The following is a 26,866-nucleotide window of genomic DNA, read 5'->3' as shown; positions in this document are numbered from 1 at the left end:
CGTGTAATACAGCTCAAATAACATTTATTTGTGCAAATTTTGCTAGAACTACTTACTACTCACACGCCGCTAGATAGGTCAAACGAGTTTCAATCGACATCGTGGTCAACTTTTCTCGTCTGGTCGCGCTCAGTGGTCGCTTGCATCAAGCTGAAGTAATGCTTGCTTGTTGCAATTTTATGAGCAAATTATCGAGTATCAGCGTTGTTTCGCACATGTTTAGTACCTTATAGTGGGATCTTACTATATATAAATCGTAACCTGTTTTTTCAAGCCTTAATATGTCGATATTTACGCCTACTAACCAGATACGTCTGACTAACGTCGCTGTAGTCCGCATGAAGAAAGGTGGCAAGCGCTTCGAGATCGCCTGTTACAAGAACAAGGTTGTGGCATGGAGGAATAATATGTAAGCATTTCTTCTCACTCCAGGCATTGCGCACGAGCAGATCCGTGCGTTGTTTCTGTTCCCAATGGAACGAGGACGGCAGATTGTTGTTCTGACCATGCTACATTACAAGCAACAGAACTGTAATGCCTGCGTCGTTGTCAGCTGCAAGAGAACGTGGGCGAAGGCATATCGTAGCCTGATCTGCTGAACGAGGAAAACGGGTGGCACGTATAATGGCCGGATCTATCTTTTGACAGATTAGTTGCCACAAATTGACGCTCCTCGGCTTTCATATTTTGCCCGCTGCGAGTTAAGACGCAGTCATGTTTGCTGCTGTAACGCTAGTTGGTTCGCGACAGTAAGTGGGCACCGAAGTCCTATAATGTGAATCCAAAGCGGTAACACTTGCGCGTTTCCTCCTTATTATTCCCTGCACGCGGTAATTGTTCCTGTGCAGTTTGCTCTGCGAATGGGACCAGTGTGACTTTAGAAGCCTTGATGAGTGTGTCGTGCATGTTATCTTACGCATTCGGCTCCCAGCTAGGTACTGGATAACTGGTTGTAATTCTCGTGCCCAAATCCGCATTCCAAGTTCGTTTACCTTTCCTGCATAAGTGGTGTTTTGTAAATAAACCAGCATACGGGAAAAAAGAACAATTTGCTCATAATTAGGAGAAACCGTGGTACGTACCGTCTTTGCCCAAAGTGATCAGGCTGCATGGTTGGCTTCTCAGTCTTGTAGCGGTGCACTTATGCCACCCCTCTAGCTCTTAAGTAAATGAAGGGGAACCCTTGCCCTCACTTTTCAAGCCATTTTGACCTTTTAGGGCATTCATAAGGGCCTCACTGTACGACTGAAAAACAAACCATGCAGCCAGTGTACTTTGGGCAAACATGGTACATACTTTAGTGTACTTTGTGTAAAGAGGTCGAGGTTGTCTTACGGAATTAACGCTTCAGCTGTAACGATATGCCATTACAAAATGGTAGGCTGAACTGAACTGAAGATGACAACCGTAATGTTGAAACAATGAACAATCGTCTCACAGATATCATAACGGAGTGTGTTGTAGAAGTAGGCGGTAGGATGGTTCGGCATGATACCGGGAAGCTATCTCAGGAGACTAAGGATCTGATTAAGAAACGGCAAAGCATGAGGGCGTCTAACTCCATAGATAGAATAGAGCTAGTAGAGCTGTCGAAGTTAATAAATAAGCGCAAGGTAGCCGACATCAGGAAGTTTAACATGGAGAAAATCGAGCATGCTCTAATGAGCTGAGGTAGCCTAAAGGCAGCGAAGAGAAAACAAGGCATAGGTAAAAACCAGATGCATGCGATAAGAGACAAAGAGGGCAATGTCATTAGCATTATGGATAAGATAGTTAAAGTAGCCGAAAAGTTTTACACAAACCAATGCAGTAGCGATTGTAATCAGAATGTTACTGAGAGAGGCAGTGGAACACAGCAATCGGGCATCCCGCCAGTAACGAACGAGGAAGTAAAGAAAGCCTTGGGAGCAATGCAGAGAGGGAAAGCAGCTGGTGGGGATCAAGTAACAGCAGATTTGTTGAAGGACGGAGGAGAGATTGTGCAAGAAAAACTAGCCACCCTGTATATGCAATGCCTTGTGACCTCGAGCGTACCTAGAGCTTGGAAAAATGCTAACGTTATCTTAATTCATCAGAAAGGAGACGCCAAGGACTTGAAGAATTACAGAGCGATCAGCTTACTGTCTGTTGCCTACAAGGTATTTACTAAGGTAATTGCTAATAGGGTCAGGACAGCCTTAGACTTCAATCAACCAAAGGACCAGGCAGGCTTTCGTAAAGGATATTCAACTATGGACCATATTCAGGCAATCTATCAGGTGATAGAGAAATGCGCAGAATATAACCAGCCCCTATATATAGCGTTCATTGATTACAAGAAAGCATTCGACTCAGTAGAAACCTCAGCAGTCATGCAGGCATTGCGGAATCAGGGTGTAGAAGAGTGCTATGTGAAAATATTGGAAGATATTTATAACAATTGCACAGCTACCATAGTTCTCCATAAAGTCAGTAATAAAATTCCAATAAGGAAAGGTGTCAGGCAGGGAGACACGATCTCGCCTATGCTATTCACTGCCTGTTTACAGGAGGTATTCCGGGGCCTGAAATGGGAACAGTTGGGGATAAGAGTTAATGGAGAATACCTAAGTAATTTGCGATTCGCTGATGACATTGCCTTGCTAAGTCACTCAGGACATGAACTGCAGAGCATGATCAATGAATTAGACAGGCAGAGCAGAACGGTGGGGCTAAAAATTAACATGCAGAAAACCAAAGTAATGTTCAACAGCCTAGCAAGGGAACTGCAGTTCGCAATTGGTAGCCAGGTGCTGGAAGTAGTAAGAGAATATGACTATTTAGGGCAGGTAGCTACAGCTGATCCAGATCATGAGAGGGAAATAACTAGAAGAATCAGAATGGGGTGGAACGCACATGGCAGGTTATCTCAGATCATGAATGGCAGTTTACCAATATTCATCAAGAGAAAAGTATGCAACAGTTGTATCTTACCGGTACTCACCTATGGGGCAGAAACGTGGAGGCTAACAAAGAGGGTTCAGCTTAAAGGTGCCCTGCGACGTAGATAAAGCATGGGGTCTTTATTCTTTGTATGCAGAGTAAGGGACATTGTGAGTCCTGAACGCGCAATGAGATCACCGAAATCATAATAATTGATATTTTAATCTTCGCTAGAAATGCTTGTTTCGAGCCGATGGTGTCGCAACGCGGCGGCCATTTGCGGCAGCGGAAATGAGGTGGCATCCAGATAGGGTGCTGCCTTTCTCATTGGTTGGGCGTCCAGTTTGCATATTTTTCCTTTATACTTGCGAAATGGATCCAAAATAGTATGTCTCTGAGTACTGAAAGCTTTTCGCATGCCGCAAAAACTGGAAAGAAGCAAGGAAAGCGAACGAAAGCTAACAAGAATAAAGCTAGGGGCGACACTTTCCATTCCGCTTCAAACCTTCGTGGCGGCCAGCACTGTTCAAAAATCGTTGGCTCAAACCAGAAAGCGCGTGCGTCGAAACCTGCCGTGACCATACCAAGACGGCAGCGAAAAAAAAGCCAGTTGACACACCTTGCCCAAAATTGTGAAGTGAAAGGCCGGACAGGAGACAGGAGTCGAGTTTGGGGGGGGGGAGCTACTGCCGACAGCCTTCCTTCCAGTCCGACTAAAAAAGAAATTTCGGGGAGCTTCCTTTGTTGTTAGTCACCCCTGCCTTGACTACGGCGTCGCGTACACGGGGGGAAGACGCCGTCAAAATGCGCGGCTGTCTACAGCCCCGACAAAGCAACAACTGCATTCACGCTTCCGCTACGTGTGCGCTAGGCGCGGTTCTGATTGGTAGCGCCTAATCTCGGTACTGGGTGAGTGAAATGCGTTTTCGTCTGAGCTTTTCATTTCGAATTTTCAGAGCGGAATAACTTTCGTTTGCGTGCTCCAATTTCAATTATTCTTTTTGCTCTGGTCTCTGGAAAGCATGATGAATCTATTTAATGATATTAACTGGTACGGAGGAAATCATCGCGGTGCCCCTTTAAAGGGATACTGAAGTAAAATCTGAAACTTGAACAAAAACGCTGAAAATAGATTCTCGGAATGTGATTACACCGAAATCTAGTCGTCACTGCGCATATTTTTCAGTGGATGGTTTTATTTTCGATGTTTCATGAGCGCGTGCCAAGCCCTCCGGGCCGGCGCAAGGTGAAGAGCGTGACATCATGGCACCCTCCCGCGGCGACAAATATGGCGGCACCCTTCGATGCATCAAGCCTCGCTTCGGACTGGTTGCGCCATTGTTACTGGCTCCTTCAGCGCATTCACTGGCCATAAATGGGCCACCGGTCTTTCGCTTCATCTCCTGTTGCCCATAAAAAAAACTTACGAGTAATAAATTTCCTTTATTTTTTATTTAGAGTGACGATTCTGCCCCCTTTAGGCTAAGAGGGGTGTCTGTTTGTTGAAAACAATGCTTCCCCTCCTAACCACCAGATGGCGCCATGAGTCTGAACATCGTCGCGCTTCTGTTTTGAAAGTGAGAATGTTAGAAATGGCGTAAGGTCCGGAAAAAGTAGCTGCATTTAGCGGACGTAAGCGTGCATATGGTTATGGTATCTAGACAGCATTGATTAACATTTGACATATCTGTGTACGCCGTGAGCAGACGACAGACATGGAAAAGCCACGAGTAGCGATGGCAATCGTGCTTCTGCGGGAACGGTGGGCAGCTTCCACAGGCGGCCACCAGGTGCAACGATACGGCAATAAATCACGAAAAAAAAGCGTGTTATCCGCCTTTTTCGCTAAAATGCTTGTCATATTTATCAATTTTAGCAGTCAAGCTCTTGTTTACATGCAAAAGAGCAGCTCCAAAAGTTTGGTTCAGTATCCCTTTAACACTCAATCTGCCACTCCCGAGATAACTCGGGCTACCACATATGCACACCCCCTGCCTCTCCCTAGTTAACTCGTTTTGGCTTTTTAACTCACCCCCTGCCGCTCCCGATAATACTCGTGTAAAAGAAAACTATGGAAACATGTACTGCCATCTATGGAGAGACTCATAAAATTCATAGATTTTGTAGGGTAAATTTTAAACAACAGATGGCGCCCATGTTTTCACATCCGAGTCACTTCGTTTTGGTCTGCGCACAGCAGCCATGAGGCTATGTGCCACACTCGTCCGCGCTTTGACGGACGAAGAAATTCAAAATTGCTTGTGAATTCGGAGTCCAATGATAATGAGAACGAGGAAGGAGCCCACCTAAGTGCCTTGTCGAGTGATGACAGCGATGAAGTCCCCCTGCCACTGAAAAATCCGCGTAAGAAGAGGAAATCCGACAGGCCAGATTGGTGCTGGAAGATTTGATTCATTACAACTAATATCTATAAGATTATCCTGAATAAACATGTCTACATGCCCTGTAGAGCATTTTAGTGCGTTACTAGCAAAAAATTCCCAGGAAACTAACATGCAAAAAAAACCCGGCAAGATGTGTGCAGATGTGAGTAAAAAAAACCTGGCAGTGAAAGGGTTAAGTTAAGGACAACGCAGCGAGCTATGGAAAGAAAAATGATAGGTGTAACGTTAAGAGATCGGAAGCGGGTGGAGTGGGTGAGAGAACAAACGCGCGTTAATGATATCCTAGTTGAAATCAAGAGGAAGAAGTGTGCTTGGGCAGGGCATGTAATGCGAAGGCAAGATAACCGCTGGTCCTTAATGGTAACGGAGTGGATTCCAAGAGAAGGCAAGCGTAGCAGGGGGCGGCAGAAAATTAGGTGGGCGGATGAGATTAAGAAATTTCCGGGAATATGGTGGCCGCGGCTGGCGAAGGACAGGGTTAATTGGAGAGACATGGGAGAGGCCTTTGCCCTGCAGTGGGCGTAGTCAGGTGGATAATGATGATGATGATGAACTAGACATGCCTGAATGCTCCAGTCAAAGTGTAACTGCTAAGCTCACTTATGCTCAGGAAGAAGAGCACAAGCAGAACAAAAATTTTAACTTGTTTACCAATAACATCAAGGCGAAATTTGGAGTAGTGAATCTATTGTGCACCGTGATAAGCAGCATTAGTTAAATCTGTTAATGAGATCATTCAGATTGGAGTATGTTAGTGATGGGTGATTAACAAAGATGTGTAACTGTCCTTTGTAACCACCTGACTACACTGTCAGATGAGTGGTAGTTGTCATTCCCTTGTGCAACAGAGACTGTCCGAAGTTCTGCAAACAGATGCATTGAGCTGTTTCACTGTGTATTTTTCTCTGGCGCAGTGAGAAGGACATTGATGAAGTTCTTCAGATGCACACTGTTTACACGAATGTCTCCAAAGGTCAAGCTGCGAAAAAAGAAGACCTGGTGAAGTGTTTTGGCACAGAAGACCAGACCAAGATCTGCAAAGAGGTACTTGAGCTGTGACTGGTCCAGTCTTAGTGGAATTCTCATAAAAATCAAAGAAATAATGTACTTTTACACGCCAAAGCTGCCCTTAGACCTTGTGGCAAGTAGTTATGCAGTGCTCGACATTAAATTTGAGCATCTGGGGTTGTTAAGCAAGTGCAGAAACCTTGGCGTGTGCATGTTTTTGTATTTGATCAGCATTGAAATACAGGTGCTGCGGATTAGATTGGACTTAGAACTCATGCTTGGCAGCAGAATTCCATAAACTCCTGAGACAAGTGTGGCACATTGTCTTCAGAGTGGTTGGGGACTTTCCCTCTTCGCTGCTGTCATGATACGTAATGGACAGAAACCCTCATTATGGAGAAATTCGCTTGCGTTTGCCAGGAGAAAGAGCTAGCCTGCTCAGCTGGTTTGCCACATATTTGTAAAAGAAGCTCTGGTTTGATGAGTGCTAGTTATATCACTCTAAACGGAAAGGAGTTAAAAGGGAGGAAAGTTACTCCCTTTTTACTCCCATATAGGTATATTTGCGTTTAGAGTGTAGTGAATTCACTTTTGTGACTTTGGTGTGTATTTATGTTCCTTCATAGCCCGATGCTTGCTAAAGCAAGTTGGCGAAGCATTGCGCTTGAATGTGAAAAGTATGTTAGGACAGTGTGACCAGAACGCGGTTGAAATTGTGGCGCTGCCATCGCATTCCTCTTTGGCTGGTTTGGATCCGAGCTGTGCCGACTGAATTTCAAGGGAGGCCGAATTCAAAAGATGCCTGTTTGCTGTGCAGTGTCGGTGTGCATTAAGGGACCCGAGGTGGCCGTAATTTATCCAGGGCCCTCCACGACTGTGTTGCTCATAACCCATATGTGCAGTTTTGGAATGTTAAAACCGACGTACCATCATTTCTTGACTTTTCCATCGTCTGCACTCTGTTTCAGACGTCACATGCAACGCTGTGAAAGGTACGGAAGCAGTCCGCATGAAAAAATGAAGGGAGGCACGTTACTCCACGCTTGTTTTGTGGCCAACTGATGATCTAAGGCATGAGAAAGCGACAGCATGTCATCAGCAATAAGAGAGCATGTGATCAAGCTCAGGACAAATGTATCATGTAATAAGCCTGCAGGCAAAGCATTTAGTATTTTTCACTCGCCACATGGAACGCACTACTTTTTGATCGCGGATGTAGGCAGCGCAAAAAAGAGCACCAGCTTTGACAGCGTTACACTTCATGTATGAAACGAAGTAAAGTCCCGGCTGTCTTTTTGTAACACTGAATGTTGTCGTCCACTTGCTGGCCCATTTGAGTGCAGTGCTATGTTTTATTGTTTGTTGGGCCCGTGTGTGCCTCTAACCTTTCTGTGCATTCATTTCTTTTTGTTTGTTTTATGGGGTTTCACGTCCCAAAGCGACTCAGGCTATGGGGACGCCGTAGTGGAGGGCTCCGGATAATTTCGACCACCTGGGGTTCTTTAACATGCACTGAAATCTCACAGCAGACGAACCTCTACATTTTGCCTGCATCGAAATGCGGCCGCTGGTGCTAAGGTAGAACCCGCGTCTTTCAGGTCAGCAGCCGAGCACCACAACCACTGAGCCACCGTGGCGGCTGTGCATTCATTTACCTGAAGTTGTAACATCTCGTAGACGGTCACACACACACCTCTGACTCCATAATAAGCATGGCATTTACATCTACTGTTGCATCACATATTTAGTCCTTGTAGTGTTCGTATTTTGCTCAATTGTGAGTGCTGGATAATAATGCCTTTCATGGCAATGCAAGCATTGAAGCATAGTAAGGCCTCCTCCGAAACTGGTATCCGCTGTCGAATTGTGCTCTGAATATTATTTTTGCTTCAGGTTCATTCATAGGGTGCTCTGAAATGATTCTGTGGTGAATATTACTGGAGGAGCAGAGCTAGGACGACATGTGGCAGGACCAGTTGCATAAAAGGGGGAGTCTTTTGTCCCGCAGCAGATGTGAAACTTCAGTGCACTGTTGATGACAGGTGGTAAATAATGAGGCTAACAAAGAGGGTTCAGCTTAAGTTAAGAACAACGCAGCGAGCAATGGAAAGAAAAATGATAGGTGTAACGTTAAGAGACCGGAAGAGGGCAGAGTGGGTGAGAGAACAAACGCGGGTTTATGACATCCTAGTTGAAATCAGGAGGAAGAAATGGGCTTGGGTAGGGCATGTAATGCGAAGGCAAGATAACCGCTGGTCCTTAAGGGTAGCGGAGTGGATTCCAAGAGAAGGCAAGCGGAGCAGGAGACGGCAGAAAGTTAGGTGGGCGGATGAGATTAAGAAGTTTGCGGGGATACAGTGGCCGCAACTGGCAAAGAACAGGGTTAATTGGAGTCATATGAGAGGGGCCTTTGCCCTGCAGTGGGTGTAGTCAGGCTGATGATGATGATGATGAAACAATGAGGCGAGCCTGACAAGCAGTCTCTCTGTTGAGCAATCTTCTGATCACAAAGCAATAAGTGTTGAAAGTCACACAAATTTTTGGTGGTGGTTGAAAACAGGATGACTCTACAGCTTGGAGCTAGCTCTTTGTTACGTGCTTTGTCACGCGTCCTGGCTAAGTCATTTGTTGCTGAAGCAACTTGATGTCAAAGTTGGCACAAGTGTGTCACAGTGCATGAACTTTCTGTTATTGTGAATGACTGAGCCTCGTGCTGAGACTTAAACATGATAAGAGTGCATGTTTATGCAAAGCCTGAAATAAGCACAGTCCATTTGGCAGTAGAGCCATTGTCAAATGTTCGAGAACCATCTTCTTAACAACCATTCCTTCCTGGCTGATGTCATTTCAGGATATCTTCTGTTAAATGAGTCTATGCTCTTGTTGTACTACTTAAATGATGCTCATAAATGCTGGGCACTTCCACTTCATGCCCATTTGTGGCTAATTCAAGCTCACACGTGTATATTGGCCTCGTAAAAAGAATCACAAAATGCTACTTTTACGATTATTACTAGCACCACCACTACTACCGTATTGTGTCAGTAAATATAAAATGGCACCATTGGCAGGCTTTCTTGTGCAAGACACGCAGACATATTCCCCTGATCATGCACCCCAAAAATCACGGGCAGGGTGGCTTGGAGCTAATCGCAAATTATTGTGCGCTAGTGCAGCTAGCCCTGGTTTTACATGGTTGTTCTTGATTTTCTATTGCTTTGCTTGATTTGAACTGACTTACCTTGATTGATACATCAGATGATGTAAGTATGCATGATATTGCATTATTATAGACTTGTACTACTGCAGAATTGGTCATTCTGTGCATTCATAGATCCGTGGCAGTCCTCATACCACTCCTGGTGCAGTGGTTCAGCAATTAAGTGATGCGCCACTGCCCTGTGATGGCAGGTGCTCCCAGAGGTGGGGCTTGTGCTACCCAGGTTGCTCTTCCCAAGGAACCTCTAACAGTCATTTTTTAGTTGAACTGCCGCCTACTATGAAGGGCAGCTTGCTCGTAATTCAGTGGGCAGGTTGTGATGATGTCACAAGAGCACATGACCTAGGTTGCCTACCTGCCACCCTTCGATGCAGGCGATGTTCCAGAGGCCCGTGTACTGTGCGATGTCAGCGCACACGTTAAAGAACCCCAGGTGGTCGAAATTATCCGGAGCCCTTCCCTACGGCGCCTCTCATAGCCTCTCATGGCGCTTTGGGATGTTAGACCGCAATAAACCACAAAACCACCTGCCACCCAGGCATTTGGCACCCAGCTCTTCCAGGTCGCAAAGGGACCAGACAGGCAAACAGATAATTGCTTTTCGGTGTAATGGAAGGCCCAGTGCTAGAGGTCTAAAAAAAGAGGTTACAGAATGCACATGAATGACTGAGGACTGTGTGAGTGGTACACTATGCACATAGCTTGACCTTGTGCCCTCCATGTTGGCGGTGCCGGGAGGGGAGGGAAAGCTTGCTACTGGGCCCCTTCAGTGGCTATCTGTGTAGCGAAACCGGGCAACAGTCCCACTGGGCATGCCAAGTGAGCGCTGAGAGATGTGTCGTCCCCCACCTGGTGCAGATCCTGGCCAAGGGTGAGCTGCAGGTGTCGGAGAAGGAGCGGCACAGCCAGCTGGAGTCGAGCTTCCGGGACATTGCCACCCTGGTGGCCGACATGTGCATCAACCCGGAGACCAAGAGGCCCTACCCGGTCAGCATCGTGGAGAAGTCCATGCGCGAGGCCCACTTCTCGGTGCGGCCCAACAAGAGCGCCAAGCAGCAGGTGAGGCTTGCTGGCACACTGAGAGCCAAGGCACTCCAGCTGAGGGGTGCTCGTCTCAGGTGGCTGCTGCGAAGCTTTAGTAAGGTCACTCACGCTATGGCTAAGCTAGTAGTTTGAGGTCTCATACATAGCATGCATGCAGATATTGCTGGATTTCATTTCAAGAAATAAATGTCTGACATGCAGTATGAAAATTGACACTTAAAGACAAAGAAAGCAAACCAGCTAAGGGCTCGGTCCTTTCACCCAGCGCTCGTGTTGTGCTTGCCTCAGTCTTTGTCTTTTTCGCACAGTTTAATATGGACCAATGTGGCGCACAAAAAGCCACTGCATTTCTATTTATAGTGTTGTTCTTCTTTTAGTGCATGCCGCTGCTAGCCTATTTTTTAATGGTATCTTCAACTGGTCGCTTATTACTCTGACCTTGGAAGAGTGTGCACATCGAGGCGAGCTTTGAATCGGAGTTGGAAGAGGCTCCATCAAGCCGTATATGTGAGGCACTCTGAGAGCGGTCACGTGACGAAGAAAACTTGCCAACTTTTTCTTGGCACTGACTGGTAGTGATATTCGGCGCGTTTAATTTTCTGTACCCCTTTCTGTCGAAGTACATCCATATTCCATCCTCAGAGCACTTGCTAACAAAGAGCTGCTTCATCGGCACCTGAACATGGCTTTCCAGCTTAGTCAGCATCGTCATCACCAGATAACCTCACGAGCTAACACTGCTGCTACTATAAGCCACAAGAAAATTGCACTGCTGCTGTGCACATCCAAGTTGTTGTACTATACACTCTAATGAACATCTCCACTGCATTGCACTGGCAAAGTGGTTGAAATTTCCGGAGCCCTTCACTTCAGCATCCTCATAGACTGAGTTGCTTTGGGACGTTAAACCCCCATAAACCGTATTTACACTGGCACAAGAATGGAGCCGCAAAGTTGTCTCGTCCAGAATGCACGCATGAAGACACCGCAGAAGGCCTTTCCTACTGGGTCTTTTCCATCCTTGCAAACTCTACAGGTGCAGTTGCCAGCGTTGGCGCAGTTATCTCTGTTGCTACGCACAGCGAAGAAACACTCCAAAACTGCAGCAGGTGCTGATGTACTGCTTTGGATTGAAGCTTGTGCAGAACTCGAGCTCAAAAACATCAGAACACTGTCACACAGCCACTTTGTCTCCCACCACTGGTGCATTACTCTATCGAATACAGTCAAGTCCACTTATAACAATACTGGTTATAACAATATACCGGATATAACAATGGTCAGTGATGGCACCATCAGCTTTGCCATGTGTTCTATGGTAAAATAAACTGCTTATAGCAATGCTGTCAAGGCACATTATTGGTTATAACAATTAAATCTGGTAATTGAGTGTCAGCCATTATAGAAAAAAAAAGTAAATGCTACAACCACACCAGCAAAACCATGCTTACAACACAAAAGCGCGCACGTGTGGGGCCAACCAATGGACTAAGCTGGCGCAGCAACGCCAGAAAAGCAAAAGAGGCAGGCGTCATCGCGTCAGGAGAGCTGCTGCATTGCTGCATTGGCTACGCACGCCATGCGTACCCCCAATCAGTCGGTGCAGTGCACGTGCATGCAGCCAGCGCATTTTTTTTCTCTTGTCAGCTGTCACCGCACCCTTGGTTCTGCATGCTTCTTGAATTTCCCATGAGAATCACTTCCGGAAAGCCGGCTTGATTCCCGTGACGTGGAGGTGCGCAAAGCTCCCGGTGGCGCAGTGATGGCGGTGCTTTGGTCATCGGTGAACGGTGAACATTATTCCGGTTTCCTGAAGTTCGAATTAATAAGCTTTTACAAGCATTAGAACAATCAAACCCCTCCGGGTATTTACTGTCAATAAATGCTCTGAAGTTTGTCATCTTTTATTTTTTTCGGCACAACCCTGTTATAACAATTATTGGTTATAACAATGGTATTTCCATGGCACTTGAATATTGTTATAAGTGGGCTTGACTGTATTGTCGCTCTGCCGGCACCAAGCTGGGATTGGTGGGAAGCACCCACGTGACCCAGAGCACCCAACTACTCTGCAGGAGGAAGTCCGCTCTGAGTGAGAAGCGAGTGCTCGAAACGAGCCAACCAAAGGTGGTCAAATCGCCTGACTTCAACCAACCGAATATGCTGTCGCCTCTCATACTCCAGTCTGCTCTGAAACGACCAGCCAAAGATACCATGATTTGCATACTTGCCACTCATTGCCTCCGCTGTGGCTGACGTTCTGACTTTTGCTGCGCTATCGAATTCCTGACACTTTGACTTTCCCCAAACATCATACTCCCACCATTTGAAATCCATGCGTGCTGCTCTGCACTTCGTGCAACTGGCATTGTGACGCGTTCGTGGGAGCCTCCTTCTCATTGTTCTGGACCATGTGCTCCAGTCATCGCATTTCGCCCACTGCTGTTCTGTGCTTTTGACGCAACAGTGTCAGGTCTTTGATGCACCCAGCATCTCCTTGATGAATAAGATACTAATGCCTTTACAGTCAAACCTTACTATAATGGAGCAGTTCAAAATAATGTAAAATTGCCATTCCTCTTGGGTGTACCCACAGAAAACCATATATTTGATATCTCGTTTTTATTAAGCAAAAATTTTTATTACGAATGGATATGAACCTTGATACAAACCCCACTGGTCATTTCGCACTGAGTGTGTCAATTTACAACAGTGCTCAGTGCTGTGCAAGAGTCCTGTTTCTGTCATCTGCATTTTTTTTGCCGCCTCCAGCTTAAAAATGCAATTTCGTGATTGCAATAGAGAATTGTGTAGGATTGAAGCGACCGCAGTGAAAACAGTGCAGAAGCATGCATGCGGGCCTGAACTTTACCCGCTCCTTGCGCCCACCCTCTTTGCTGCTGCCTCCCATCCATGAACAGCTCCTCAGGCAGACTGCGTAGTGACATTGCAGGGTGCGCAGGACATTCTGTGCATGCAAACGGTCGCAAGAGCCACTAAGCTTGGCAGCTTCTGAGGAAAATGCTGCCCTTACTAGAAGTAAACAACAACGGGCAGATAACAGTGTACATTATTTTTGTGGCTACTGTGTTTCCCGGCTGGTACTTTTTAATTTTTTTTGTGGTCCTATGAAAAACTTGTCCTATGAAAAACAGTGCGATTCTACTGCACTTAGTTTTTTTTTTTTGTGGCATGACCTTGGGGATTGGCTTTTTTGGCGGTGTGTTCAGTGTGCTTGATGGTATCGATCTGTCGCTGGTTTCACAGTGCTGAGATTAGTGACAGCATCAGAAAACGAAAGCACAAAGACGATTACCATTGACCACACCATTGGTAGCTGTCAGTCTGATGTACGAATTCCCCTATAGACACTTCTGTCTTGTGGTTAAGCCAGCCTAGCTTAATGTGCAGTTTGCTGTCGATGTGTGGTACTGGTGGTGCCACTGTGGTCAGTGTGCTCGTGCGTCAGTTGAGAAAAGCAGCCAGAATGGGCACTCTCAATGGAATTACCATGTGCCCACCATTACTGTGGCCAACTTCTGCCATGATGGCTCAGTGGCTTTGGCGTTCGGCTGCTGATGCCAAGGTCGCACCTTCAGTCCCGGCCGTAGCAGATATGGTTTGACAGAGGTGAAATACAAAGACACCCATGCATGTGCTGTGCAATGTCAGTGCATGGGAAGGAACTCCATGTGCACTCTGGATTAATCCGAAGCCCTCTACTACGGTGTCCTTGATAGCCTGTGTTTTATTTCGGAACGTTAAACGCCCCAATTTGCAATTTTTTATTGTGGCCCATATCGGCTTCAGTGTTTAGAAAATGTAGCTGGATGTTCGGAGTAGGTCTCTCTCCGTACTGTATGACAGTATTCTTTCAAGACCTGGTTTCTAGGCACTGAAGCCTATGCTTGCCACGGAAGAAACAGGCACAGTTTGTTGGGGCTGACATGTCTGGTTGGTGTGCCGATATTTGGCCGTGTCGGGGGGCCTTCAGTGCACTAGTTTAGGACTTCCTCAGAAAGATAATGTCATGGAGGAGACGCAGAAGTGTCTTCCAATTTTTTAGCTTTGTTTTATAGGCCCTGAAGCAGATACAAAAGCCACAGTAAAAGTAGGCACATGACGCCACGATTCCATCGCGAGTGCCCGTTTAAGATGGCTTCCCCACGTGACTGAAGAGCACACTTGCTACAACAGCGCCACCCTGGGTTCACACTCTGTTTGGTAAGTTCATCAGCATGCGACAGTCGCAGCCGAAGCCGCCTGCAGCGATAACAAAGCAGCTTCTATAATGAAGAAATTGCAAGGATACCTTGACTTCTTATAACGAGGTTTAACTTTAGGTGCACAATGTGGCAGCAAGCATGTTTTATTAGTTGTGCACACATCACTGCATTGGTGATTGGTCAAAAATCACTCGGCATGGTAGCTGGGAGCCACAGCTGCTGTCACTGCTTTTGCCGGTCAGTGGAAAGCAGTGGATAGTTGGTGGGTGCTCCCAGGGTTCAGTCCTCACAGTAATCAGAGTTAAAATATGGGCCCTAGTTTTCACATTAGCCCAATTTCAGTGAACTCTGCTAGTTACCTGCAGTGCACGGAAAGATCAGTCCTGTAAACAGCTGAGGAGAAAAAAAGAAAATGGGAACAATGTCAAAAACGGTGATAACCTGAGTTGGTGAAAGAATATTGAATTATTGAAGAATAGGCCACGCTGGTAAAGAATTACCACTTGTCTCCATTGGGAAGCAGCTAGAGGGTCTAGTTGTGCTAGCAGGAACAACTTTTCTATTGAAAGGCAGACCCTCATGTATTCTTGTGGCCAGATTAATAAGTGGCATGCTTCGGTGTTCTATCCTGTTCTATCCGGTGTTCTATGGGAAGGCCCTCAAGGATGTTCCATGCCGCAGTCAAAAATTCCCTCTGTTCTAACTAAATATTTAGTCCCTGCAGCAGCTTAAGAACTCCGTAAAATTGGATGAAGTGGGAAAATTTTGGTTCTTAAAGTTACCGAAACTCCGTGAAAGTTTCCTTTTTGCCAGATTTTATCTGTCAGGTTTCGTAGAAAAGGGGAAATTCCCCAAATCGAACATTACTGTGTGGAGGCGACAATTCCTAACAAGCTGTACTCATCTGTTTGCTTCAGGTGACATGATGAGCTAATGAGTTATAAAATAAAAATTTTAATGCTCACCCTGTGTGCCACTGCGGAAGTGTCAGATGTAATGGAAATGCCATCTCATTTTCACCATGCTTTGCAGGAAAGTAGGTACAAGCATCCCCTGATGTTTCTCTCAGCGAAATATTGACAAATCACCCATCTCTGTAATTGTTATCTCATTCATGTTTTGTTCGTACTACCATGTTTCCTCTTATATTTATTGTTGTATATCTGTGCAACTGTTGCTTCTTCTTGCCTTTTGATACCATTATAATTTAACCGATCATGCAATCTAATCTTTGTTTGGAGAGAAAGAGAAATGTTCTTGTATTTTGTAGTACTTATGATTCGAGTTAATGCCTTGATACATATCACATTACTTCACTACTTTGTTTTCTGCATGTGATGAAAGGTGCGGTGTAATTTCTGTACTCCTTTCTTAAATGCCTTTTGTCAAGCATAGAGAGTGCAGTGTTTCTCGCCAAGAGGCAAGGCCCTGTCTGGTGTATTTGAAGCTCCTTTGGCCTCGTCTGCCCAGGTAGAATGTTCCTCATGTAATCTCTCTTGTTCATGGTGTGTATCCGTTTTCTGCCAAAGTAAACACAAAATCCAAATTTAAAAAAATTAAGTTCAGCCACCTAGGTGCTAGCAGGCACTCCCCACACTGTGCAATCTACCGTATTTTCCGGTGTATAAGACGCGGCTTTTTTTTCTTCAAAAATCTTGATAGTGCGTCCTATACAAGGGTGCGTCTTATACATGAATTTTATTTTTTTGCGAGTTCAGAATTTACTCACGTTTATGTGCAAGCTTTTTTCACCAAAAAAACATTAATACCAATCACGCGGTTGTAACGTGGTTAATACTTCAATATGGGGACTGCTGTGCAACTTCTTTAGGTGAACTTTATCATGAAACGGCTGGGTTGACGACTTCCGGGATCATAAACACACGGCCGTTTCAGAGGCCCCAAGCAAAAGTAATGTGAAATGCCAAAAGATGGCGACAGTCGCGCTTCTTGCCATTGTCAAGACAAGCCAAGACAAGCCAGCATTTTTTTTTAGTCACCCTTTGCAACTTTGTTTGTTACGTGTACGTAGTGCGAAGAGAATGTTTCAGCCGCATTGCCTCCAGAATGGGACAAACTTATTGATAGCGCATCCGAAGATGAAGACTTCGCAGGTTTTAAGTAAAATAAAATGTTGTGGTCATAAGGAGAGTTCCTTCATTTTTTTTTTCTTTTTTGCTAAAACGTGGGCGGGTATGGTGTGAGTGTTGCCTTTTTCGATCACTTATCATTGCTTAAGAACTTCTCTCAGGTACAGTGCATTTCGCGATGGTCGCACAAGCATTCCTTGCTAGCCTAACCGGGTAAATTGGTTTGGTTTGGTTTATTGGGGTTTAACGTCCCAAAGCGACTAAGGATATATGAGAGACGCCGTAGTGAAGGGCTCCGGAAATTTCGACCACCTGGGGTTCTTCAACGTGCACTGACATCGCGCAGCACACAGGCCTCTAGAATTTCGCCTTCAAGAAATTCAGCTGCCGCGGCCGGGATCTAACTCGCGTCTTTCAGGTCAGCAGCCGAGCGCCGTAACCACTGAGCCACCGCGGCGGGGTTGGGTAAATTGGGGTGTGTCTTATACACAGGTGCGTCTTATATACCAACTTTTTCAATGACAGCCTGCATGTATGGTGGGTGCGTCTTATACACCGGAAAATACGGTATGACTCAAGGGGGGGGTGGTGGGTGCATGTGGGGCATTCACATAACTGACGTGTTGCAGGCCCTGGAGGTGATCCGCATGTTGAAGGAGGTGATGCCGCTGGAACGATCGCAGATGAAGCTGCGTGTGGTGCTGCCCCAGGGCAAGAGCGTGCGCCCCCGGCTGGAGGCACTCGCTTCCTCCGTCGAGATGGCCACCGTGCATGGCGACACTGGAGCCCTCGAGATGGTGCGTGGTGCAGCTACTGCCTTCTTTCATATGTGCTGGCCAGCAACGCCTTTGCACAAGCTCTCAGAAACGTTACACTAACGCAAAACCTTGCTCCTGCAAGTGTCAGTAGACGACATTACCTACATCACATTCGCTGATTGACGGTTACAGATGCAGCAGCAGTAGATAGTACCGGAACCTTTCCATAGTCTTCCAAGGGTGGTAGCAGGATGGACTACTGGCCGAACTTCAAGGTGTATGCATGAGCTTCCAAATGTCAGTTCAGTGCCTCGCCAAAAGAAAAAGATCTCATCATTTTTATTTTCAATTGTGAAATGGCAGCTTTGCCAAAGAATGTCATGGTCTATGAAAGATGGGGTCAAAGATACCAGTGTTCAATCATTGCACCCCAGAGAAAGCCGAGCGCCAGGCCAGGGGAAAGCTTCTATAGTGTAACGCGATTGGAAGGTGATCGCTTCAGGCCTTACCTACTCAGATTACACTACTTTAATATGAACTATTTTGGCAAGTAGGCTGGAAAGAATGCATGAGCTTAGTTAGCCAAATGATTCCTCCACCCTGCACAATCATTTTTATCCAAGACTAAGCAACCATCGCGCCGAAACTGTGTGGGGTTTTAAGATGGGGAGATAAACACGTTCTCCCAGCTTAAACGTGGCTGACCCAGTTCAAAACCGCGCGGACCCCACCCCGTGGTCGCGTACGCTACCGAGCGCTCGCCGACCACGGCGGGCCTTGCTCTGCGGGAACAAAGGAATGACAGACTGGCTGACTCAAACTAGGCATTTATTGCTATAACAAAATAACGCCAGCTAGCAACAAAATACACTGAGGAATCGAGGATGTCCAACTCACCAGCACGGTTACGAGCGAACGTTCGCCGATGTTAGGGCAAGGGGAAAACTCCGAGGCCGGACGGGACGGGCTTGGCGGGAGCAAGTTCCGACCAAGAGGCGCCCGTCGACGAAGAGCGGAGCGGGAAACGTCCGCTCGCTTTCCTGGTCCCAGGGAGAAAAGAGCCGGCTCTCCCCGCGAGCACGCAGCAAAACGCCATCCGTGGCGCTGGTGTCGCTGCGACGCGAGCGCCCTCCCCTGTTAGTTAAAGTAACCCAACTGAGAAGAGTGCATTGCGGGGGAGCTAACCACAGTTGGGGTGCATTGCGGGAAAGCGAACCACGGGGAGGCGAGTGCATCCCCACAACTTATTGCTCAATTTTAGCCGAGACGAACGAGATAGCTCTCAGATCACGCTAGACTGTACCCACTGGAAAACCAGCGGATACCACTGGACCGCCACTGCGGTCAAAAAAAGAAAACATTGTGACAAAAAACGTGGCATTTGCTCGAGCACACTCGTCATTCTTTCAGCAACCAAGTGCACCATCTTAGGTGTGTGGGACACTATCATGATTAAGGCCCCTAATTTTCTGCGGCGTAAAGTTTGAAATTCCGCGAATTGAGAACAGTGACTCTGCATTGTTCCTCAGGAAGCCTTTCTCACTGCAGCAGCCACTGTCCTGCTGCTTCGTCCATGCACCCTTTTTTTTCTGTGCCCTTCTCCTCTTGATTCTTTCACTTCCTTCTGTGTTTTCCCAATGGCCTGCACCAGTGTCTTTGCACATTTGTAGCTATTCGTAACTCACTATTAGTGCGTGCCGCGTGCTTCGCTTCAGTGACACAAGATTGTCGATGAGTTGGTTTTTTTCGCGGTTCACCAGCCTGGTGGTGAGGTGAGCTCGCTGTAAATATCTGAAAGAACAGCAAAAAAAATTCATGCTATATTCATAGCTTGGTTCCGAAAATAACGCAAGGTTGTTTCTCCAGCAGGCAGTTTGAGGGGGAAAAAAAGTGCGTTATATTTGTGAAAATGTGGTAGTACTGTTTTCGACTGGCACCACTACTGTGAATTTTCCCACACGAGCATGTGAGCATGTTGCTGCCAGAGCCACAGTGCTTTACACGCTGGCTTGCTCGAACGGGTGGGGCAGCAAGCGTGTCAGGGCATCGGCAAAACACTGTTTTTACCCTGTTCTATCTTTTGAGAGAGTGCAGATGGTTAAATTAATTTCCTATTATTCTGTGATTGTTACTGATGTCAGCAAAAGAACATCATCAAAAAAAAAAAAGAGAATGTGGCTGCTAATACACAGATCCTCTATTTTTCATGAAATCATGGGAAACCATGGCCCTTATTAGTGCCCCATTGCAAAGCACAGATTACCCAGGAATGATCTCATTCATTCTTGCTCCGTGACATTGACTAAAAGACAGACCGTTTCTTAGATCAGGAGTCTCAAACTCTTCTTGTCGCAAGGGCCGCGTTGGCATTATTTTCTCCCCTGGGAGAGAAGAATGGGAGAAAAAAAAGGAAGGCAGCAAAGGGGTATTGAAGGGTGTAGGGGGCTCGAAGCTGGGAGTAGTGGCTATACCTGCTCGTTAACAAGCAAGGTGTAAGGTGTGAAGCGCAATAAACAGAACAGATGGAAAACAAACCGATAATGTACTGTCATAGTAGTTCTTGAACAAAGACTGAAATCTTGAGGGCTGGCACGCTGAACAAGAGGGCTTTGCAGGCCGTATATGTAAGTGGTCACCTCGTTTTCATGTACTTTCAGGGCCACAAATCATGTATGCTGTTTGTCAGTGGCCGAGCTGTTGCTCGCAGACTATCCATATTTATCTGAACGGTGCATATGAGCATTAAAAGCACGATAGAAAAATGAAAGCTGCATTGGCTTTGATGTGACTGCAGGAGAAGCGTGACAGGAGCAGAAATGCCAGACAGTGGCGTTTCCGTGCTTTGCTGCACACTACATGTGGATAGGGTAAAGCAAAAGAGAAATGCTAGTCCACAATGGCCTGATTGTGTTCGCAGTTGCAATTGAGATAGCATTCTTTCCAGTGAAAATTCCTGGGAGCCTACTATTTCCAAAGCATCCTGCAATTCAGCTAATGGTGCTTCTTGGCCTTTTTCGAGGGGCTGTCATAAGATTACTATGCTCTGCTGAGTGGTTTTAAATGCGTTGTGATAGCTGCTACCTCACTGTGTCCAGTTTTGAGTTTGTTCCGGCGCAAAACTCTTTTGCTGCAGCAGTATTGTGTGGAAGCTCTGGAGAAAGCCATATCTGTGCAATCTTACCAGCCTCTACTTCTCCCAACCCGAGTCAAACCCTGCTACAGCAAAATTCTCGGGACGCATAAACGATCGTGCTGAAGGAGAAACTTTGCTGCCCAAGCAGTCTAGACCATTGACAGATTGCACTAGGCAGTCCATGAGCAACATTTTCTGTATGTAAACGTTGTTCGCAAACATAATCCAGTATAGATATCTAGTACTGCGAACTAGCGTCTAGTAACTTAGCAGCTTTTGTCATTCTGAAATCAACCCTTTGGCACAATTTTCGCTGCACTCTATTGCACTATGACCTTGTCATTATGCGTGGGATGCAGTAAGAAGTCTCGTGAGTATTGCTGACCAATCTCTCAGGCCCAGCTGAGAGTGTTCAAGCATCCGAAGAAAAAAAAGTGATGAGAGTCCTTGCTGTGAGGAATCTTCTGTTCAGGGTCCTTCGTTGGACAGACAATTTTATTCACTTACGGTCTCAGTGCAGCCTCCCATTCACTGTACACCAGTCAGTGTGCACCAGTCTGTGGGGAATATCAGTCGCCTGATTTTAAATACGTGCTGCTTTCAGCAATCGTTTTTGATTAATCTAAACAATGATGCTAAGCTTCTAGACATCTTTCGATGCATGAAATTAGACTGGCATTCTTATGTTCTTAGCTCACAGAACAAATTCTCAAGTTCTCTTTTACTTCTGAACTCTTCCATAGAACATAACCGCGTTCCGAAAATTATTTATTGTGGGATTTGGGAGGGGACAAGTAATCAAATTACCTTTTGTCGTTTTCTTGAGGAGAACTGAAAACACACTTCAGCGTAGTGGAAAATTCAATGTAGTGGCAGTGGCTGTATTCGACTCTGTTGTATTGCAAGGAGCCATCAGGGGTACAGTAGTGAGTGGAACAGAGGTGATGATGAAGCCTGGCAGCACAATTTATTGGAACAGCTTGAGTAGCAGCATTGCGAGCAATGTAGTAAACTTCTCGAAAGAGAAAGAAGCAATGTCTTGTGCAGAACCGGCCTGAGTTTTGCAAGGCACGCAGAGGACAACACCATCCAATTTTTGTTCTCAGTAAAAATTGATTCTCTGGCTTTTTGTGCCAGCATTGATGGCTGTTTGACAGGAAAAGCTATGTTTATACCGATGAGAAAATTGCATATGAGAATGGAACGTTTATTTCTCTCCTGCCACTGGATTCAAACTTGTGACATCATGTTAGAAACTCGCAGACAGTTAAAGGGACACGTGGAAAAACACAAAAGGCTACATTTACAAAGAAAACTTATTTGCAGGGCTAAAATGCAAGTTGACAGATCCACATATATCACTCACGCCTTCGCGCAGTCAAGCACCGCGCACACGCTCCTGCTGACCTGGTTTCTCTCGGTGGCTTTGAAAGCCGGAAAGCTGCGCCCTTCAAGACGCCTCGTTTTCCAAGAAATGCCTAAGGGCTCTTGGGTTCGCGCTTCAGCTGTCGAACAGCTTCGGGTACCCGGCTTTTGGGGCCGAAAAAGCGCGCCACCCGACTCTGGTCACAAATCGGAGGGACTCCCCCACAGAAACAAACATATAGATGCAAAAAGGACACTCGCTAACAAAGGATTACACTCACAGAAACAAACATGTAAATGCAAGGGGCACTGTCTTGCAGTCAGTACGAAAAAACACTCCGTGATTATCGTTAGGAAGAGAACGGCAGTGTAGCCTAGCCTCGGGGATCCACATACAGAAAACTGTCTTGATGATGACTGTCATTGCAGTTTTCTTGTGAAAACGGCCGGTGGTGGTGATGCTTCCATTTGATTTTTTAAGCAGAAAGCTTCACTACGCGGGTCACGACCGAGCTTCGTGTGAGCCGAACTGGTGAATTATGCGCATGCGCGAAACCGAGCGACGTCACGCGCCGCGCAGGTAGTCGTTCCTCGCCGACTCCGTCGCATGTGCCTCGCCTCCTCGCTGTCGCTACAACTGCGCGCTTCGCCTCCTCGGCCACCGTTTGACCTTTCGTTGCAGCCGCGTGTTGGCCACGTCACAGCCGGCAACCCTCCTCTCCGCATTCCTGCGGGCAGTTTTAACCGCGCCGATTTCCGTCTCCTCCTCCGCCTCCGTACAGGCAGTGTGTGGACGGCCGTCAAACCAAGCATAACTGCAGCTTTTCGCTTGTATATCCGGGCTTAACCAGAGCGAAGCCACTGTCTAATTTTTATTTTTTTTACCTTTTCTGGCTTACGAATACCCTGTTTTCAGAGAAGTAGCCTTTTGGCATTAGAACACAGTTATTAAAGGTCTATTTCAGTTTGTGCACAGGAATGGTAGTTGCTCTACAAGTAGTGCGCAAGGTTTGACGGACCCCGCACATACGTGCTGTGGCTTTGCGCAGGTGTTGCTGACAGACCCGGGCAACTTCCGCCAAGTGGACGAACTGGTGAGCAAGGAGAGCCGTGGCAAAGGTCAGCTAGAGGTCATCAGCCTCAAGGAGGTCCAGGAAGGAGACGAGCTGCTCGAGTGATCGCTCGGGCATCAGCGTGTCTGTCGCTGTTTGTCCCTGGAATCGTGCCTAGACATCTCGGCAGCCGTCATCGGGAAGGTCCCTGCCATGCATACCTCCATTCATATTCGTTGCAGCATTGTGTTGTCAGTTTGAAGATGGCTGTGTCTTGTTGACAGTGTGAAGTGCTAATATTAGTAAGGCCACCTTTAGCCATCTTACAGGCAGGGGCGCAAAATATTTGTTCCCAACCTTACTACTGTTGGGTGTGCTTGCTACTTTGAGAAATCGTATCAGGACCACCACTAATTTGGCTGGCTGCTAGCCGCTTGACTGGTTGCGATATTTGCACAAATGAAGTTGCCCTCTTCTCACAGCTTAAAAACCTTTAAAAAAACGCTGAGAAAATGATTCAGTGATCTCTGCAATGGTGAGGTGATTTCACTATATTCATGTTCAGAACATGAGGTGCGTTTTGAAACAGACGATTAAAAAAAGGCTCTTATTATATTCCCATGAATAAGGCGTCAAAATGACAGGCGCAAAAACATGCATGTAAGTATCTTTAAATGGTGGTCTAAGTGAAGTGCAAGCAAGCTTCTATTTAATGTGTTGTTGCTCCTTCAGTGTGGAGGATAATTAATAAACTTTTTACCTGTTGACGGAACACCTGTCTGAATGTTATGGGTGCCTCTGTGCACAAACTTATCGCAGAAAGCGAGGGCCTTTTTGCAAAGCGCAACGCAACCTTGAAAATCAATGCATGGGTGTAATTTTCAGCGATACTGAGAGAATAAGCGTTACTGCTTTGATAAAATTGGAGGAATTTTTTAGTGCCAACCAAACACTACTGGTGAGGAGATGTCTGTGTAGGCATCTTCTTCAGAGACCGTTTCTTGGCGACCATAAAGTTTATATTTGAAAATTTGCATGTGGCACTACAGCGTAGATCAGCCTGTTGTTCTTGCAGATACTGAGGGGCATTTGGGAAAACAATGTTCACTGAAATGGAAGGAAAAGAAAATAATTTTTCCTGCGTTTTTGGAAATTTTCACAGGCCCCAAAGAAGGCCCGAATTGAATGCCAATAAATGTCAGTATTCCTTTGTCCTAAGACAGGTACACCTCTGATGCAACATCTTGCCCTGATGGTGATTACACGCATACACGTGAAAGTGCAACATGGTCATGGCAGGGTGAAAGTCATTTTTTGATCCCCCCGAGGTATAACTGGGAGACAATGCAAGCTAGCATAGAGGGGGGTGTTGCTAAAGGAAGCCGTGATTGAAGCATAAAATGAGACGCCCCGTAGGTTCCGGCTGCATTGGCCGGTTCAGTATGGCGAAGCGGGGAGGACACATCCAAGCTCTGCACCACTTGTAGTCTTGTACAGCCACCTTGCCAAAAAGTGTAGTAGTATTTGTTTGGATGCCTCCATGTTTACATCAGCCTAAGAAGCCATTGTCACGTTGCCCACGGCGAAGATGCAAATGTGTTTGTGCTAGAGCTGTGCACGGGCCGCAAATTTCAGCCCGCGTCCGGCCCGAGCCCTACACTACTGACGGAGGCCCGGCCTGGCCCGACACTGAAGAAACCTAAGCCCGCCCGGGCTCGGCCCGAGTTAAGGCCCGGCCCGGGCCCGGCCCGACCTGCAAAACTGAAATTGAAATGACGATGAAACAGAAAGAGATAATTTAAGGAAAAACAGTTTATTTCAATGTTTTTAAAATGCTCGGCTCTCATGGTCTAGATGAAAATTAGTGAGTATATGCAAACACGGCGCATGTTCTCACTCCAAGTTATTATGTACGGTGACTCGCGGAGGCACTCGAATCGTCACGGAGGGGGCGACCCCAATGAGTCTCCAGCGACATGTTTGATGCCCGATTTCGCTGTCCTTCGTGACGAATTGAGTCGCGCGACGTCCGTGCATTCACGTGATGGCAACTAAACTAGGCGCCTACGCAGGTAACCATGGCGAGCAAGAAGATAACGGTCACAACACGTCGTTGTTGCCGCACGGGTGAGAATCCTGTTGTGCCGTACATGTGATAATGACCCCCTACCCCTCCCACCTGGCCCCCGTCAACACGTGGCGGAGGGTACTTTTGCAAGTGCCTTCGGTTCGACACACCTCACCTTCCTTTGTGCAGTGTCATTTGGGCTCGTGAGACCACTAATGTGGAGATTAGTTTCGAACATTGCAACAGTAGGACGGCTGGAGCCACGCAGGAGCAATCGCAAATCGCGAAGCCCGGCCGGCCCGTCTGAGACAAATACACCGTGGCCCGAGCCCGGCCCGGGCCCGGGTGAATAGACTTCCCCACGGGACCCGCCCGAGCCCGTGCACAGCTCTAGTTTGTGCAACAATGCACACCTTCAGTTGCAATAAGTTGCTGTGAACTCCATGGTGCTGACGTATGGAAAATGCAGAAATAAGTTTAGGCTATGATGGGAAACTGTAGTGTATGCTTTCTGCATTAGGCAAATGCCTAAATGAACCTTTCTTTAATGCAGTGGAGTTAAGGCTCCTGTTCCACAGAAAATCTGGCGGCGTTCTGTGCGGAAAAGCTGGTGGCTCACCTGCCACCTAGGTCACGTGACCTCGTGACGTCACCGCAACCTGTTCACCGGATTGTGTGCAAACTGCCTACCGTGGCAGGCGGCCCTTAAATGAATGATTGGTCTCGCGAGAGGTTGCTCGGGAAGAGCAAATGGGGTCACACAAGCCCCACTGGTGGTTGTGTATGAAACAGCCTTGGCGCATTGCTTAACAGCTGCACCACTGCACCAGGATTCGTATGAGGACCCCCAGTTATCTGTAAGCATAAATTAGAGAATGAGCAATGCCACGTATATATGGACATGTAGGCAGAACCTAGGCAACAAGAGAAGGAGTCCTTGCACGGGAGGGATCTCTAATGCTGTTGCATTGTAATCATAAAGCGCTGTGTGGTGGTGAACGAAAGAACAGTGTCTGCACCTGCAAAGTGATGCACAACGAAGCCCCCAAGCTACTGAAGGGACCTACTAATGCTATCGTGTAATACAATTAAGGCAGCACTTTAGTGTTCCCCTCTCTAAATTCTTTTTATGCTAACTCTTGGTTCGATTACAACCGGGACCTCTGGTATGAGACAACCCTCGTGCCTTTGTTGCCTCTCTAGCTTGTTGGCATTAAGAAGCAGCTCTTAAATGGTAATGCGCCGTTAATGTTAGTAGCACGCTATGTGTAATCATATCGGTTTAGTTAGTACTTGTGCAGTGACAAGTGATTGCGTAGTGGGGCCCTTTACGCTTTTCGTGCCATAAACTCTGTCTGTGCCGACTGCTGTTACTTTGGCTACTGATTCCAAAGTTGAGGGTTCGATATCAATTGTGATAGTACAGTCAAATCCACTTATAGCAAATACTGAAGTGCCATGGAAATACCATTGTTATAACCAATAATTGTTATAACAGGGTTGTCCCGAAAATACCATAGAACACATGCAAAAGCTGACGGTGCCGCGACTGACCATTATTATATCCAATATATTGTTATAACTGGTATTGTTATA

General features: G+C 46.6%; 1 protein-coding gene across 1 annotated transcript; it reads left to right on the top strand.

The window, feature by feature from the left end:
• Positions 1–111: 111 nt before the first annotated feature.
• On the top strand, positions 112–23,974 carry Sbds (SBDS ribosome maturation factor). The gene is made up of 5 exons (XM_089572754.1): positions 112–409; positions 6,221–6,350; positions 10,393–10,593; positions 17,524–17,691; positions 23,200–23,974. The coding sequence occupies exons 1-5, from the start codon at positions 282–284 to the stop codon at positions 23,326–23,328; spliced, it is 756 nt and encodes a 251-aa protein (XP_089428880.1). The 5' UTR covers positions 112–281; the 3' UTR covers positions 23,329–23,974.
• The last annotated feature ends 2,892 nt before the right edge of the window (positions 23,975–26,866 follow it).

Source organism: Amblyomma mixtum, chromosome 2 (assembly GCF_055824585.1).
Source record: "Amblyomma mixtum isolate Tamu chromosome 2, ASM5582458v1, whole genome shotgun sequence".
In the NCBI taxonomy this organism is placed as follows: Eukaryota; Metazoa; Arthropoda; class Arachnida; order Ixodida; family Ixodidae; genus Amblyomma; species Amblyomma mixtum.
Note: the sequence above shows the minus strand (reverse complement) of the source record. Positions and strands in the feature narration are given on the sequence as shown.

Bases quoted from the DNA above. Each gene is read 5' to 3' on its own strand.
- Sbds (XM_089572754.1), top strand. From the start codon at position 282: ATGTCGATATTTACGCCTACTAACCAGATACGTCTGACTAACGTCGCT. The intron at 410-6,220 runs GTAAGCATTTCT...TCTCTGGCGCAG, and splicing joins GTGGCATGGAGGAATAATAT to TGAGAAGGACATTGATGAAG. The intron at 10,594-17,523 runs GTGAGGCTTGCT...GACGTGTTGCAG, and splicing joins ACAAGAGCGCCAAGCAGCAG to GCCCTGGAGGTGATCCGCAT.